Genomic DNA, 17,277 nt, shown 5'->3' with positions numbered 1-17,277 from the left:
AATGTAGGAAAATTCAAAGAAATACACTACATACGTATTTGTGTAAATATGTATGCAGATACATATGTATTTGTAGATAAAATTCATGTACATATACATATACACGTATCAAGATCACCATTGCGTAGAAAAGCGTACAATGTCTAGGATAATGCGTCAATGCTTCGAATTACACAAAGTGCTTTTTCAGAACGGAGACTAGACTTTGGTGGTGACTCATGCGTTCCAAAAGTCCACTTCATCACCAATTGAAGAAAAAAGCAACGTCAGGTTAAGATGTCAATATGTATTTATTTACATACATTCAGTGACTCATTTCTCACCCAAGTCTTATCTTCTCCTTTATTAATGCCCCCCATCGAATCTGAAACACATATGCATACAGGTACACATATGTAAGGATTGATTCATAAATCGTGGCACGATTTGAAAAGGCGTTTATTACTAAACGCTAAGTTTAAATTTTAACAACGTTGTTAATAATTGTTGCAAATGCGATGCACAACATTGACCAAAATCACTTTGGTCCCGTCGACCCTCTAGAAGAAATTTCTCACAGGTTTTTCCAGACCTGTGGATTTTTGCTTTTCCTGACTTTCTCCCCACAATCTTTAGGTTTGACTCATTACGAGTCGGATTCAAAGCAGGATTTTCGTCACCTTCGGTCGTCATGGATGTTATCTTTCGTCAATAGCGTTCCCTGAAAATTATCAGCATTGCTTTAATGATTTTGGATGTGGTCTGCCACACCAGGTGATGAATAATTTTTTTGAACACGGCTGATTTTCTTGAGTCATACATTGACATATAACGGGAATTTGAGGGATTTGGAATATTTTCATTTTTGAGGTGGTGGTACATCTTTTCCTCGTCCAATTTCGCCGCATTTTTGTAAAAGTGCACCAAGAGATTTGGTTGGACTTGTTTCTCTTTTTGTCTGACGATGTTCATGTTTATTTATCAGCCCTTTTGAACTAAAACCCTAATACTACATCGGTTGGGCTATCATATGAAACAATTCATACACAAGAATTTCAATCTTTGTTAAAGCTGGAGCTAAAGGCAAAACTGTGCCACGATTTATGAATCAACCCTTATTTATGTACATGCATATGCACGTATATCTGCACCCTGTACCCTTAGGGTGCAGGCTACATAACCGTAAGTATCGTTAGCAAGTATTGTTAGTAGGATACTTACAGTTTTGCATGTAAGTCCATACATACATACATGCATACGATTGATATACATAAATTAACACACTGCTAAAAATAAGGTAGAGCCACGTGAATATGTATATATGTACATACTCTATGATGGTATTGATTTGGTAGTTACTTTCTACCGGATTAGTAGTAGTTTGTTTCTGAATGGTAAATTTTTCATTACCATATCCCTACTAACTGCAATGTCTGTTATTATCTACCATGCCGTTAGAATTACGAGTATACATACACATGTAAGTCTTCCAGCCAGTGATGACTTATGAAAAAGACATACTGCAAGTTGCCTAAAAATCAATGTATGCATGTGCATATTTATGTACATCAATAAAGCATGTACTGAATTATAAGAAAAAAATTGCATTGTTTCTACCCATTAATAAGTGTCCTCCCTGAACAAAAATTGCATACAAAATACATACCTACATATGTATGCATGTAGTATGTATGTAGGTACATTATTGTACATATGCATGCAATGTTAAATTCTGACTCGTTTTCGTTTTTAACAGCAAAAACGATTAGTTTGAAACCTTATTGTTACAAGTCAGCCCAAAATCAGTACCCAAAACACAGCCATAAAATAAGTACTTATGTATGTGCACACTATTGTCCATATTCTACCACATATATGCATACAGACATTCACGTTTTTCTCATCCCAACCTGACACCAGACACCCTCCGTCAACGAATGATAATCGTCTCCTCTCGAAACCGCTATCCAAATCTTAACAAACTCGAACTTTCACCTCCTTTAGCACGATGAAGAATTTTTACGCTACCTTTTTATACCGAAATCTAAAATTAGTACGGCTACCTTTACAAAATTGGGCAGTATTTTATCAAGTCCACTACGTGGTGGAAAACAATTTAGTAAAATTCGTCCGCTAACAAAATGTGCATATTACTGTTTTGAGCAAATGTGTATAAAGGCGTGTAAAGTGTGCAAAAGTCACAAGTTTTCGTAAATTTAAGGAGACAGGATAGCTACTGACATTAGGAAATATTGGAAACTTTTAAATATGTAAGTATTTCATTTTTATCAAATTTTAGTGTTAGACAGTGAGGCAATTTATGCAGTCCTTGGTAATTTTGTAAAATACGAAAAATCTTTTACAACACACACCCATGTATTCCGACGAAGCCTTCTCAAACGAAAAATCTTGTAAAGTTATTTTAAAACAATTTATAGAATTAAATGATGCACTTGATCTGATGATGAGTAAGTTTACAACAATTTGTAACGTAGTTTTCCTTGGAAAATTTGGTAAAAGTTTCTAAATTGGATTTTACAGATTTTGCAAATTTACCAAGTACTCCGTGAATTGCCTCGAGATATGTACATATGTACATATCAGCTAATGTAAGGATTATAAAAATTTAAAAATTTGAATTATTTAAAACTGAACGGTATACTTTATTATGCATTGAATTCTAAAATCGAAGAAAAACTTACTACCGCAATGAATGTATGTACATACATGCATACATATATGTACATCTTCAAGTAATGCCATGGTAAAATAGACGCACACATTGGTTACAAAGATACATTATGGGACATAAATTTAACTATAATGGAATTCGAGATTTCGAGGACGTATTTTTGTTTAAATCGTTCGAAAATTAGCAAACACGTGCATATGTACATAGGTATGTATGTACATAAGCATAACTCGATGTATCCATGTACAATGTACTTATGATGGGAGAAATACATTGTACATATTAAAAATGCTAATTTACTAATTACCCGTTATCAGGGCAAATATTCTAGTGTGATATATTTATGTACATGTGTTCACTGCATTTAAAACTAGGTGAAATGGTGTATATGTCACATGCAAATATTTGTACATATGTATATTAATTTATTGGATTTGTTTATAAATTATAAATTCCTATCATTCTTACCTATCAAATTAAATCCCTTAGAAAATGGACGATGTATATTACAAAGGATATTATACGCATACATATCTTGGTGATGAAAGAAAACCAAGTATTACACACTTGTAACTAGAAAACTAGTATTACATATTTATTAAAAAATTTCTGAAACAAATCATCGGTGATTACGTGGTATTGTTACACCCCCAGTTTTTTATTATGTTCACTTTTCTATCTCCAAAGCCAAAATCAGGCACTTATCCTTAGATAAGACCTACCTATGTACATATGTATGTGGTAGTGGGTACATACATATGTAGATGATGTATGCAATACTAGTTAATAAGCTGAATATTTTTTTGACTTGGCGACCTCCTGATGCAGCAGTTTTGGTGACAAAACTTTATTGATAACTTTCTGCATGCATTGCATCTTAGCCTTCAAGTAATTCCAGCTTTAATTAATTAAATCAGGTTATATCTTCAAGTAAGTTTCTTCCTTTTGTTTAGTCGAGTCATCAGTATTTTGTTTTTGGACACAAGATTCGCAAATCAGCATGAAGTACATATGTCCATAAATAAGTATGTAAAAGTCCACTGCACGCGTGCAAATGGAATGGTGCATTTATATATACATACATGCATATAGATATTTGTATATGCACATATTTACAATAAATATTTTATGATTAGATTGTTACCGACGAAGGTACAACGCAATTTAACGGCTTGGTAACAATTTATCACCGAAGGATGATGACATATCGTGCATACATAAATATGCCATCCATCATCCTATCCTTTGTGCATATTATGCACTAAGGTTAAATCCTGCTGAGCCCCTAATGTCAACGCTCTGGTAATAAATATATTACCAACACGGAGCCAATTCCTCACCCTCAGAAGACAACTTGTTATTATGGTGTCACCACCCGGTAGAACTAATACCTCCGCCGGTAGCAATCGTATCATAAAATAATTGTGAGGGTATATGTAAGTTACATCAGAGTTTTACTCTGCGTGTATGCATATATCTGTCACCCTTCGGTGAGAAATTATTACCACAACGATAGAATTACATAGTACCTCCGACGCCATGAATCGTATCGTAAAATTATTGAGACAACATTGAGTATGCAGCTTAGATTAGTATATAAGAGATGAACTACTAGTCGTCTTTATCAAGCAAGCATGGTATAGGAATTCCTCACCACCTGGAGCCGGATTCACTATGTGGGTTAGACTCACTTTGGTTAAGACCAGCTAAGTCGTTGCACTTGATTAAGGAGGCCAGGGACCAAACTCATTAAACCGGCTTTGGGATAAAACGTGATTATGGTAAAAATAATTCAAAAATAATAAATTTAGTAATAAAATTAAGAAAGGTGCATATTAGATATCAAAATTTATTTATTGTTTTATGAAAAAAAATTGGCGTTACTTCCATAAAGCATTAAAAATGCCTTAATTTTCCCCATTCGGAGATATAGTTCCCTTTGGCAAAGCCCTGCAAAAAGTAGGTTTGCAGTCCATACATATGTATGTTGTCTCTGATAATTCTCCATGATCAGCTAATCATAGTCCATACATATACATACATACATACTTACATATTTATGTACAATGTGTACAATATGCACACATGTGCCATGTTTTTGTGAAGTAGTTACATTAATTAACGACTTCAAAATCATGAACGAATACAGTCAACAGTGAACTATGTAAATATGTGAACTTATGTATGTATGTATATGTATGTACAATTGGATGAATGACCAAAGTTCATATTTATGTATATTAGTATAAATAGGAAGTAAGAATTCTTGATAAAGTCAGTCTTATTTTATATCTGGTACTGGTTCTTCCTCTTGAATATAAACGCTAGCAAATGTGCTAGTGTTATTAGACTCATATAATTTTTGCCCTTGTTGTACTACTGAAAATTTCTCCTCGGGGTTTGGCGTGTGACAAATAAAAGTAAGAAGAGCACAAATTTTGGTTGGATAATTTTTATGAAACAAAGTTTTTCCTGATTTGCCGATTTATTGAAAAAAATGGGGTTTAACCACATTGGTATTTAAGAAATCCAGAAATATGACGGATGTTCATAAACATTTTGACGATAGTAAATGAACTGAATTACTTAATTCTCGAGTTTCGTTTGTATGTATGCACTCTTGGAAAGCTGGTATTAAATCATTACTCGGCGGAGTACATAGTACATACATATTAAATATTTGCCTTTACCGTAGAAACTGACATCATTGTTCATGAAAAATATATCTCTCAAAAACAGACTACTACCAGCCCGGTAGGAAGTTATTACCAAATCAATACCAGTACTGAAGATTAGTATGTATTTATGTACATGCGAATCTACCAGATTTCTAATATATATGTACAAATACACAATATGTAACGGTGTGATTGAAAGAATATCTGCAACGGGTGGGTGCTTGTGCTTGTGAAGGCAACTTCTAGGAATTAAGTACAGAAATACATACATATGTATGCAAATGTAACCTTCCCCCTATGCACATATTTATGGACATTTGTTAATAATGAGTGTATTTAATTCCTCGTGTCCATGAAGGTATTATTAAATTAAGCAGTTAAGTTTATGCAGTCATCAAATTTACCCATTGTGTCGGTGCTAGTGTACTTACATACATAAAAAATACATAAATTGTCATTTATCCATACCGCACAGTAAATTTTAGTACATAATTACATACACAACCAGTCTTGTAATAAATTTTCTCTTACACGTTAATGAAATTCTTGACAAATTTTTATTTCAAAATTTTGCCCAATCTTTTCGGAAACTTTATTATTGTGCGTGAACATTGTGAAACAAGAACGATTTATATTTGAATACTTCAATGTCTTTTACAGGTATGCAGAAAGTGATAAATTTCCCGATTTGGAGGCGCTACTACTTCTCAGAGTATGTGAATTAATACTAATTAAGAAATACTATGTTTACCTCATTTACATATTTAAGTAATTGTTACACTTTTTTTAAAATTTAGATGCGGAAATTGTAACGATTTCCGCCCCGACGGTGTCAAAAAGGTTCACCCCCCACAAGAAAAATCCCGTACAATGGATGACGAAATCCTTGCCGCTCCCGAGGTCACGATTCCTTTCGAACCCAGCGATCCCTCCGAGGTCGTCGTCAACCTCATCTCATCTGAAGAGGAAGATGACGACGACGTTATCCAAATCGTGGAGGAGAAGTCCGTCGACAAAGCGGAACGACAACGACGCCGACAGAAAAAGAAGGATCTCTGGGCGGCTAGGAAATTACAGCGGAACAAAGGACAAAATGTACCGTTACAAACGGCATGGCAGCGGGGACCACGCCCACAAGAAACGAGTAGTTTTCCTACTCCGCCACAGCAAAGTGGAGGAGCACAGCAGAGTAATTATTTTGGGCGTATTCACGTCAACTTTGCATTTACAAATGTCGCAAATTTAGTACACCTTAAATAACTTGTGACCAAGACAAATTGTGACCAAGGGGGTACTACAGTTCTCTATTTTTCGGTAATGATTTAGGAGACGCTTTATCACCAAGGGGAAACAAAGCAAAAACTCATGTACCCCACGTGACGTTTTTATTAAAAAAATAATACTTTCATATAAAAAATCTTATACATATGTATTCAAGTAATATCTGGAAATGTTATTTTTTTTTAATAATAACGCCACGTACGTTGGTACACGAGTTTGTGACGTATTTATTTTCCGTCGGTGATAAAACGTCTCCTTAATCATTACCCAAAAATAGAGAAGTATAAGATGACAATTTGCCTCCAAACTATTTAGGTTGTACTAAATTTTATCGTGACGACAAATCCATTTTATGCAAATGTTCCCGCATTACATAAAAATTTCTTAAAAAAATTTCACCAATATTTAATTTCCAGAGCCTCTCTCACCGATATTAATCTCAACTGCGGGATCGCCTAACACATCCGGGGCCCCCACGCCCGCCAATGTTAGTCAACAGCCCACGCCAACGCCTAGCTTTGTTCACACCACAGCTTCCACATCGACTCATCCAGAAATCAGTCTGAATATTAATTCGGATCTCGCCCTACTAATCAGATTAGGGCCGGACGGGAGACCGATTCTAACCCGGGTAGAAAATGTGGAACAAAACAATACGTCCACTTCTACCCCCACGACCACCCGAAAATTGCCACCCGCCCCACCCCCACCAAAGATATCATTTGACACACAAACGGGTGAAAGCTTGTTAAACGGAGAGCTAATTACGAGGCCAATTATAGACATTACTACAGGTACATATCTATGCGTACACAATTTACATAATTATGCATGATTTAAATATACATAAATATATATAAATGATACATTTAAATTAATTCCAATGTTGAGGCAATTCACGATGTCTGTTGTAACTTTGTAAAATCCGTATTCTTACAAATTTTACAAATATTTGTATGACAAAATAGATCACAAATTTTTCACAAATTTTAAACTTAACCAGACCAAGTGCGTTTTTTATTCTATAAAACTTAACAAAACGATTTTACGGATTTTACAAAGTTACAAATGACTGCGTAAACTGCTTCATTAACATTTTCAACAAATCTATCTATGTATATTAGATTCGCCACCTTCAATTACTCACGCCGCTACCGTGTCTCCTCAAACCTCAAGAACTTCCGGGCCCCCGACCTTATCCCCAATATCACCTCCTCCCCGCACCACACAATCAAATCCCGCCCATCCTCCCCCACGCTACGAACCCCGCAAATCCCGCCATCCGCCTCGTGATCCGCTCGCTTCCTCCTCCTCCTCCTCCTCCTCCTCTCCATCCCCACCCCCCACCTCCCGAGCCCGTCACACCTCCTCCGCCAACATCCCTCCCCCACTCGAACCCCTCTTCCTGAACACCACCCAACTCATTCACCTCATAAAAACCTGCCGTAAATGCGAAAAGAGCTTCCCCACCCGGTGCGACGGGGTCATCCATCAGAAAAAAGAGCACAACCGGAAACACTGTCCCGTCTGCTTTTTAACCCTTTCCCGCCATGGAAACACGTATAAAGATCACCTAAACATGTACCACGCCCTCGAGGGCGACAAGGAGATGGTGGTGTGTCCCTTCTGCGCGGTGGAACACAGCTTCGACGGGCTGTACAACCACATCGGCCGGAGTCACCTGATCCCCGTGGAAAGCAAGGGGGAATCCGAGCATGAAGTTATTTTCTCTGTGGCGCCATCTCCACAGAGTAACGGACACCAAACAAGATCTGTCACACAGGGGAACACTCCGCCAAAAAATGATACAAATTCCCCGCCAAATCTGGAAAAACGGAGGCCAGGGCCGGCGTCCAAAACGAGGAAAACTACAAACGATCCGGTACCATCGACAAGTAGAACGGGACTTATCTGCCATAAGTATGTTCCTGATGTCGAAACGCCACCGTCCAAGGCGGGAAGGAATTTCGAATCGAGAGCGGGAAGGAATTTCGAATCAAGAAATGTCTATCCGCCTGCGACAAACCGGCTAAACCCGCCAAGGAACAAAAGCCCGCCAAGAAATAAAAACCTGCCAAGAAACAAAAGCCCGCCAAGAAATAAAAGCCTTCCAAGAAACAAAACCCCGCCTCCATCCTCATCCAGGTCATCCTCATCCAGGTCGGTTAGTAATAATCTGCGCCGGAAAAACCCAACTCCTCCCCCGCCGACACAACCCCCGCCCAAAAAAGTCGCGAAACCCGACGAGGCAGGAATTAACGAAAAGATTCAAGCAGCTATAAAAGCAGTAAATGCGAGGGTTCACATCGAACGTAGCGTGCATCACCCGAACAATAGGTCGGATCGTGAAATACCTTCAACTTCCCGAACAGTTACATCAAGACATAAAGTCCCCACGTCGAAAACATCGGGGAATACTTCGGTTAGAAAAGACCCCAGCCCGCCACCACCATTGCAAACCCCGCCAAAAACGACTAACCTTGAGCTCAGCAAGGTTCAAAAAGCCAGAATAGTCGAAGACGTGAGGTCCATTGTCCGTGACGTGAGGATCACTCGGGTTTTGGATGATGGTGAAGTACCCTCGACATCTCGAGCGGTTGAAGAAGGTATGGAATATTTAGTAACTAACACTCTTAGAAATCCGGTATTAAAACAATACCAAGCCGTATTCAACATTACAAACGTGGTATTGCCCATGTAATAAGATTAAATAATAAGATAAATTAAAATCTTAAATAATGTTATTGAAAAACAATTCCATGTAGTAATTACCCAGCATAAAAGTGTTACCATTTCGGTAGCAAATTTTTATGGACTGGTATGTAACGAATATGGTTGAATTGTAATGGGAAGGGAGGATGATGTGAAATTGATATGTTCCCTCTTATATGTACTTATGTCCCTATTCGCGACCTAATTCTAACTTCCTGGGGGGAAGTTATCCCGACTTTTCGGTGAAGAGCAGTTAAATGATAACGGCAACACAAAGGGGGGCTCTCTTAAATAACTAATATTTATTTTAAAGCTGGAATATGAATTATTTTACACGCTATAAAAATATTTAAAGAAGAAGAACCCTAAAATAAAGATGTTGCTCATAAGGAGGTATTAGACTGAATGTCTTTCCAAAAAGAGAAAAAGAAGGAGGAAAAGAAAAATGAGACGAGAGCAAGGTTGCCTCGTTCTTCCCGAGTGGGAGAAAGATCTTCCGGCTATTTCCAGATGGCAGAAGGGATAGATTTCTCCCCGGGTGGGTCGGATTGAGACCCGTATCACTGGTGTGATCAGCACCAGTGGTACGGGTTACAATTTCGGTAGCAAATTTTTATGGACTGGTATAAATAATTTTAATACCAAGCGGTTGCAACCTTAATACCGAGAAATCTGCCTGACTTTACTGAAAAAGTCAAAATTAAGCCCTATCTCATATATTTAATCAAAACAATTTTCCATCTTCCCTCCTAGAAAACCCCACCCCTCGTTCCAAGGACTTAAAAGCGATCCACATTTCCAAACTGAACCTCATCTATCAGCAGTTGAAGTGCTACCCGGACACTAGCGTTATTGCCAACGTGGCAAAAGAGTGTGGCGTCGAGATTCCTGTTGTGGCGGTGAGTGATTACGGAAATTCGCATAAATATCTACGAACTAAGTAAAGTGGTGCAAAATTCACTCATTGCAAAACTGCAAAATTTGCACAACAATTGGGTAAAATTTGCCCAATTTTGTGCAAAATTTAACCCAATTGTTGTCTTATCCTTTATTTTGCTCAACCTCGAATAAATTTTGCACAGCTTTATTTAGAGTGTACGTTGCAATTAATGGTTCATCTTTATTTTCCTAATTCTTATTGTTTCCCTTTTCAGAAATGGTTTACCAAAAAGCACATGGAATACTGTCAGAAAACGCAGCAGCGTAAACGAAAACGAAAACCTCCGGAACTTAGATAATCTAACACAATTTACATATGCACGTACATACTCAATGTTAGAATCGCATCATATTTATTAATCAACAAAAGATATGCAAACCTCATATTTTCAGCCGGTACTAATTAATAATATGTACCCCGAAATTATACGTAATACTCAAACAGGGTTTTTAAAATTCAGTTTTTAAAAATGAGGCTATTTTACATACACGGAGAAAATGAGATCTTTAATCCATGAAAATTTTATGAATCCATCCAAGTCGAAATTGGCATTTTAGCGTCGTATTTAAATAATATTTATGTATGTCAACTAGTCACCACAGTTTGTCGGTAGATCTTGTTTTAATTTTTTTAAATAAAGGGTTACATTACTTTGAGTTTTTAATAAGAGTTGGGTTGAATTATAGGGAATATTTAAGTTTTCATTTTACGGAATTGCCTCCAAAAATTGTGTGCCTTTCCAAGTTTTTCAAAATTGTACAAATCTTTTAACTTTATCCTTGCATCATAAGTCATAATAGTACATAAATATCTAAATATATCACGGTCAACTTTTATAACTGTAGAAGATGTGTAGAAGACATCACGAATTATGTAAATATGTTTTATTTAGATATTTATTTAGTATGTATGCTTTTCGATCAACTTTTTTAATTCATAATTTTGGTTATATTCATAGTACGTACATATTTAATTCGTAGTATTTATTTATTTAGCTGCATAATTTTAGTTTAATTTGTGATATTGAAATTTGTTTGTTTGTGCTGACACTCTTTGTTAATCAGTAAGTGTTCCCAGAATAAATTTTATTTTTGTATGAAATTTATGTATGCTTGTTATATATTTACTACGATTTATGTATGTACTCACGCAAGGGCAGATATATACATACATACATTTGTACATATCGTCTTGGGCAACTGGTATTAAATCATTACTGGCCGGAGTAAATACGGTAATAGTATACAGTATTGGGGTTTAGCAATGTGGTAGTAATGATTTAATGAAACACTCAGGAACAAACTACTACTAGTGCGATACAAAATAAATACTAGGATAGTGTATGCATGTATGCTATATAAGTACAAGTATGTATGTACATACATATATACATATGTACATATATGACACGGTCGAAGTTTTTCAGATTTTTAACACCGTAGCACTTTTATTATTTCAATTCAAATTTAAAAAATATTACAATTGCACACGTCGTCCGTTAATAGCATTTACACATAAGTTGGTAAAAACATGTAAATTCATACATATATGTATACATATATACGTATAAAATTAGTGCTCAATTTGTTTTTAGGAGTAGGGCTGAAAAACTTTTTAGTATTTATTGGCTACTGAAGAGGATGAGGCGTATGGATAAAATTTGCTGATACGTAATGTCATAAAATAATATTAAAAAGTGGGACACATTACCACTCTGCGGTATCTCAACATGACACCCAAGAATTTGGTCTAATCCTATAGATACATACATACATAATATTTTTAATTTTATTCCCACAATTGTATTGCAATTATGACATATTAATCTAAAATCTAACATAATTATCCTTATGATATATGTAAATATGAAGCACGAACAATAACTAATTATGTATTACGATTTGGCAATTCCGAGCAGAACGGCGTTAACTGATTCGGATTTATTTTTTAGCGTCCACGGCGTCGTTGATGAGACGATGATCGTGCAAACTCGAGTGATCTGGCGTAATTCTCAACCCAGGAAACCAATGTGTCCATCGATGGTACATTATTGTCGGGCAAAGATTCCAGAAACCTTACGACATCTTCATCTTCTAATTGTGCTAAAATGAAGCCTGAGAAGATCACCTCTTCTCGAGTAACGGTACCAAGGTCGACTTCGCTCAGGCGAGCCTGGGCTGTACGAACTTCTGCGAGCACGTGGTATATACCGTCTCCGGTCATCTTTTTCATGGGTCGCAGTTGAAATAAAGGTTTAATAGCGGCGTACGCTGCTATTTTTTGACTGTCATATCTGCTCAGCAATTTGTCCCATGCTGCGTCCCAGTTTCGGTCGGTTTCTTGCAGGTCCTGAATGGCTTCGAGGGCCGGTCCAGTTAGGGCTTCTTTGAGTAAGTGAAGCTTTTTGTGACGAGGGAATTTACTAGAATCGTTCACCTTGTCGTTGAATTCGGACTTAAAGGATGGCCAATCTGCCCAGTGTCCATTGAAAGTGGGCAAAGTGAGTTTAGGGAGCTTCAATCGGAGGCCTTCTGGGGGGGTTAGTTCTCTAAGAATTTCAATGATCTTCACATGAGTGAGGGTAAATTCTTCGTCGAGATGCTCCCATTCTGCAAGTGGTTGGTCTCGAGGACTGTGAGGGTCGGTAGGGTTGGAGTTATCGCCAGAAAATGTGCTAAAGCAGAGGCGATGGAGGTCGGTTATGTCCTGGGCTAAAACCTTGCAGTCGTCCAGGTGACATTGGGAGGATATCTGGGTTAACAAATTGGTGCCATTGGCATGATTCGCAAGAATCTCGATGTAGAAATCTACTCGTGATTTGATTGCCTCGAAGGTATTCCAGTATGTGTCGGCCATGGTAGGAGTGTTTTATCTAGTAAAGGTTGCGGAAGGGCCGACAAATATTGGGGGCTTGTTGGCTGCGGGGGTGGGGCGTTTGGAATGGGCGGAGATGGCGGCGTGGTTTGTGGCAGGACGCTCAAGGGGGGACACTTGGCGATTATAAAACTCACTAAAAGTCACTTTGTACGATCTACTAGACAGTGGTTCGAATTCAAATTCGTTGCAAAGAGGATAGAGGTTGCAAATTCACTGATCGACACATTTTTATTGTGTTAATTTTATTCATACTCACTGCTTCCTTTATACATATGTGCATATGTACAAGTTCATTTAAGATTAGTCCACAAACGTTTTGATCATATGTAAATGGCCGTCTTGTACGAGACAAGTAGGAAGTTGTGGTTTCGCGAATGTGATACCATGTGCAAAATCTGTAATGTACGCGCATATGTATGATATTTCTTATGCATACAAACAAAATATGCGGCAGTATTGCGTATGTAGGTATGTACATTTGATGAAACGTATAACTTGTTATTATGTGTACATACATAGAAACAGAATACGTGGTTTTAACTTTAACTACATTGCAATTACTTACTAGTAGTAATCGCATTACTTGTGTATATAGTAACTTACTACAAAAGTAGTATGCAAATTGAAACATCAATTCATGACGCGTGTACATAGGATGAGAAAAGAAGAGAGGGACATGTACTCGTAAGTACAGGTTTCTGCACATAAAACACAACGAACCCATCTGCTCGGCTTACTATGTACTAGGGTCCATTCATATATTGCGTAAATAAATTGTTGGGCGGAGCGAGTCGAGAAGATTTTCACGATTATTGACCACGATTGTGGGTTACACAAGTTGACATAACTTTTTTCATGGGGTAAAAAATGGAATTAAAATTTATAAGTTTTGCCGGAATTTAAAAATTATACCCCACTTTAGGTATAATTTTCGTCATAATTTAAATAGGTCCAGATTCAAATTTTGCACATTAGTTAATTAATTTGCAACAATTAGATATTGAAATTTTACGTATTTCTTAATTATTTTATTAAGGTAAAAGATTCACGTTATTACCTTTGTCGATGATAAAATTTATCTCTCAGCTTACGTCAACTTTGGGGAGGGGTTGAGGAGGGTCAAGACGATAATGAAGATTACTAACATCAAGTGTCCAAAAATCATTTCTTTTAATTAACGTAATATTTGAGCGTACCCTAAAAAACTTGCATGCTATGCAGTAACATATGATTCCCAGCCGATTCCATGTAATAATGTAGCCGCTCAACTTTTTCTTCTCCCGGTTAATAATAGTGGAATTAAAAATTAATTCGGTCAAAATTTTGACTAAATTTAATGTCAGCTATGGCCACCACAGTTCTTAGTCAAATTTCTGCCTTAAATCATGATATTGACGTTACATCAAAGATTCTTGAGACCGTTAAATCCGACTTGGAAAATGATTCAGTGGATATGGATAATAATGGTAATTTTTTTCTAGATTAACATTTAATTTTTATTCTTGAAACTCAATTACAATTAAAGTGTTGATCATGAAGCCTATTTAATTTACAAATTTATGATTGTACATCTTTAGAACCAAGCAAAACCTCAATTAAAATTTAATTAAATACTGATAAATCTTTTCTTTTGAATATATGTAGAAAACAAAATTAAACTTGAGGCCGCTTTAGAATCCTTGCTAAACGCTGCATTTCCGACGACTTGTCAACTCCTGGAGGAAATTGGGGAGAGAATTCAATTCTTCTGGAATTCGAGAAATCACCCGGAGGACGAGGTCACCGTAAAGCTCGAGACTGACGTCGACGATCTCACCTTTGTGGAGGAAGGATTAATCATAATACCAGAAAATCTATATGACAGAGATAATGGCGAAGGAGAATTTGCTGATCCTCTTGCAGATATTGAGTGTAAAGAGGAACCTAACGATGGTTCGTTTTAAATAAATTCATTCCAGTAAATTAATAAATTATGTGAGATAAATAAATAAATCAAAAAATTTAAAATCTTTAGATGACGCAGCCTTTTCCGATAACTTAGAAACGACAGAAATGAAAACCGTGGCGACACGAAAAAGATCTCCCGGGCGCAAATCGCCCACAAAATTACACACCAGCGATGATTCCGAAGACGACAATGATGTACATACATAAGTTAACTTTTTTAACATGTTTTGAGCGTATTTACATACGACAATGTGTTAATTATCACGATTATTTAGTTGTGATACTAAAAACGCAAAGTTTTCAAAAAAGTTTTCCAAAATTTCCTATCGCTTTCCAGGAAAAGTTTGTGAAACCTTGCAAATTTCAAGTTATTTTGCTATGCTGAATTTGTGACATGGAAAGGTTGATGTGAGTACGGCAATTGTTAAAAATATGCTAATTTTGTTTCTCAGGGAATCGGGGGTACAATTCTCATGGACGAACAAGCTGAAGCATCGCTTCGAAAACGTGAATATAATCACAAAAGAAAACCAGCAACTAACGTACAAGAAGACGAGGACAAGAAATTTAGTTAGTATTAATAATTAGTAGTTCTTGGTAACATTGTAAAATCCACAAATTCTGTAAACCTATTTACAAACTTTTACGAAATTTTACTAATATTCCGAAAGAAAATCAGCCTTCAAATTTTTGTAAACTTACTCAGCTCCTTTTAATTTGTTTAGTTTGTGAAATTATTTTACAAAACTTTCCGAATTTTACCAAGTTACCAATGACTACATGAATTTCCTCTTTCTTAATATCAAAAGGCTCATCCCATTATAATAATCATTTCGTACATTTAGATAATTTTAAACCTGATGACGACAAGCCTACCTGCAAAAACCGCTCAAAAACTGATGCAAGATTGCCCGTTGCCCCGTCAAACTTCGTACGAATCCAAGGAAAAGTAATATACTGCCCTTTTCGCGGTACACAAGTCAAATCGCAAAACAGCCTTCCAACTTATCTGGCCCCTAAACCCACCAATCCCCCAGAACCATCATCAGAATGTCACATTTGTCACAAGACTTTCACATCCATCCAAAAGTTTAAGGATCACATGTACAACCATAAAAGACCCAAGAAAACTAGTCAACCTACGGACAAATACGCCTGCCACATTTGTGACGAAATCTTCTCCACCAAACCAAGCAGACGTCATCATATCATGGCCACCCATTCTGCGACCCAAGGTAAAAGAATAGCCTGTACTTTGGCCGGATGTGATGCGACCTTTTCAGGGAAAAACTATCTGAGAACGCACTTCAAAGCTTTCCATTCGAATGAAAGATATGTCTGTGAGCTGTGTGGGAAATCGTTTCCATGGCAACGGTCATACGCCAGGCACAAGGAAATGGCACATAATTACGACGGAGGCAAATTATCGTGCAGCCTGTGCTCAAAATTGCTGAAAAATGAGGCATGTTTAAAGAGTCATCTAGCCTCGATACACAATCAGGTAAGCGAGCACGCTTGCCACCTCTGTGATAAGAAGTTCAAGAAAAAGGTGCACCTGCAACATCATTTAAACACACATGATGGAAAACAGGATGGATTGAATCGAAGTAATGAAGATATCGAGTGAAAGTGACATACCAAATTACGTTGACATTGTTTTCTACAAACTTTTGTAAAATAGTAAAATGCAAACCTATTTATATTTAAAAGTCTTTACAGCAAAATGTTTACCTCATAACTAAATATTTATATTTACATAGTTATGTCGATTAACTAATGTTATAATTATTACTAGGTATTCAATAAATACAAGTTTATTCAGTCTCAACACTTCCGTAATCCGATGAATTTTGTAAATCTGATAAGCATGAGATAATCCGACAGTACGTAGAACCATTTGTTGCAAAATTTTAGCATTACTTAACATAATCATGCATTGCATTCATCAATCGGATAGATGCGTACATATGCGTATTGCGTACTCACGATGATGCCATACGTATTTAGCGTCATTACTCATTTAACAAATTTTGAATGTGAAAATAATTTAAAATATGGTTGTTTTATCCTACTTTCATTTGAATTATCTGGAACTTCAATCGCTCTTGACGGAGAGGATGAGTTTTCGAAATAGGGACACATTTACCCCATTTGCTTTGTAAAAAGATCGG

General features: G+C 36.7%; 3 protein-coding genes across 5 annotated transcripts; 2 read left to right on the top strand and 1 right to left on the bottom strand.

Moving 5' to 3' along the window:
• Positions 1-1,903: 1,903 nt before the first annotated feature.
• LOC110861011 (serine/arginine repetitive matrix protein 1) lies at positions 1,904-11,379 on the top strand. Of its 3 annotated transcripts, none has more exons than XM_022110124.2 (7): positions 1,904-2,249; positions 6,010-6,061; positions 6,147-6,538; positions 7,047-7,424; positions 7,755-9,236; positions 10,096-10,241; positions 10,497-11,379. In XM_022110124.2, exons 2-7 carry the CDS (start codon positions 6,012-6,014, stop codon positions 10,578-10,580), a joined length of 2,532 nt encoding a protein of 843 aa, XP_021965816.1. In that variant the 5' UTR covers positions 1,904-2,249; positions 6,010-6,011; the 3' UTR covers positions 10,581-11,379. The 3 variants fall into 3 exon arrangements, with proteins under 3 accessions (XP_021965816.1, XP_035716735.1, XP_035716736.1); XM_035860842.1 differs by lacking the exon at positions 1,904-2,249 and adding an exon at positions 4,375-4,452; XM_035860843.1 differs by lacking the exon at positions 1,904-2,249 and adding an exon at positions 4,991-5,091.
• An 850-nt stretch (positions 11,380-12,229) lies between these two features.
• On the bottom strand, positions 12,230-13,138 carry LOC110861010. Its single transcript, XM_022110123.1, has one exon. It carries the CDS (start codon positions 13,136-13,138, stop codon positions 12,230-12,232), a length of 909 nt encoding a protein of 302 aa, XP_021965815.1.
• A 1,246-nt stretch (positions 13,139-14,384) lies between these two features.
• Positions 14,385-16,936, top strand: LOC110861070 (zinc finger and BTB domain-containing protein 41). Its single transcript, XM_022110182.2, has 5 exons — positions 14,385-14,625; positions 14,804-15,091; positions 15,174-15,301; positions 15,559-15,676; positions 15,952-16,936. Exons 1-5 carry the CDS (start codon positions 14,496-14,498, stop codon positions 16,731-16,733), a joined length of 1,446 nt encoding a protein of 481 aa, XP_021965874.1. The 5' UTR covers positions 14,385-14,495; the 3' UTR covers positions 16,734-16,936.
• The last annotated feature ends 341 nt before the right edge of the window (positions 16,937-17,277 follow it).

This window comes from Folsomia candida, unplaced genomic scaffold, assembly GCF_002217175.1.
Source record: "Folsomia candida strain VU population unplaced genomic scaffold, ASM221717v1 Fcan01_Sc037, whole genome shotgun sequence".
Classification (NCBI taxonomy): Eukaryota; Metazoa; Arthropoda; class Collembola; order Entomobryomorpha; family Isotomidae; genus Folsomia; species Folsomia candida.
The sequence above is the reverse complement of the archived record's forward strand: the minus strand, read 5'-3'. Positions and strand labels throughout refer to the sequence as shown.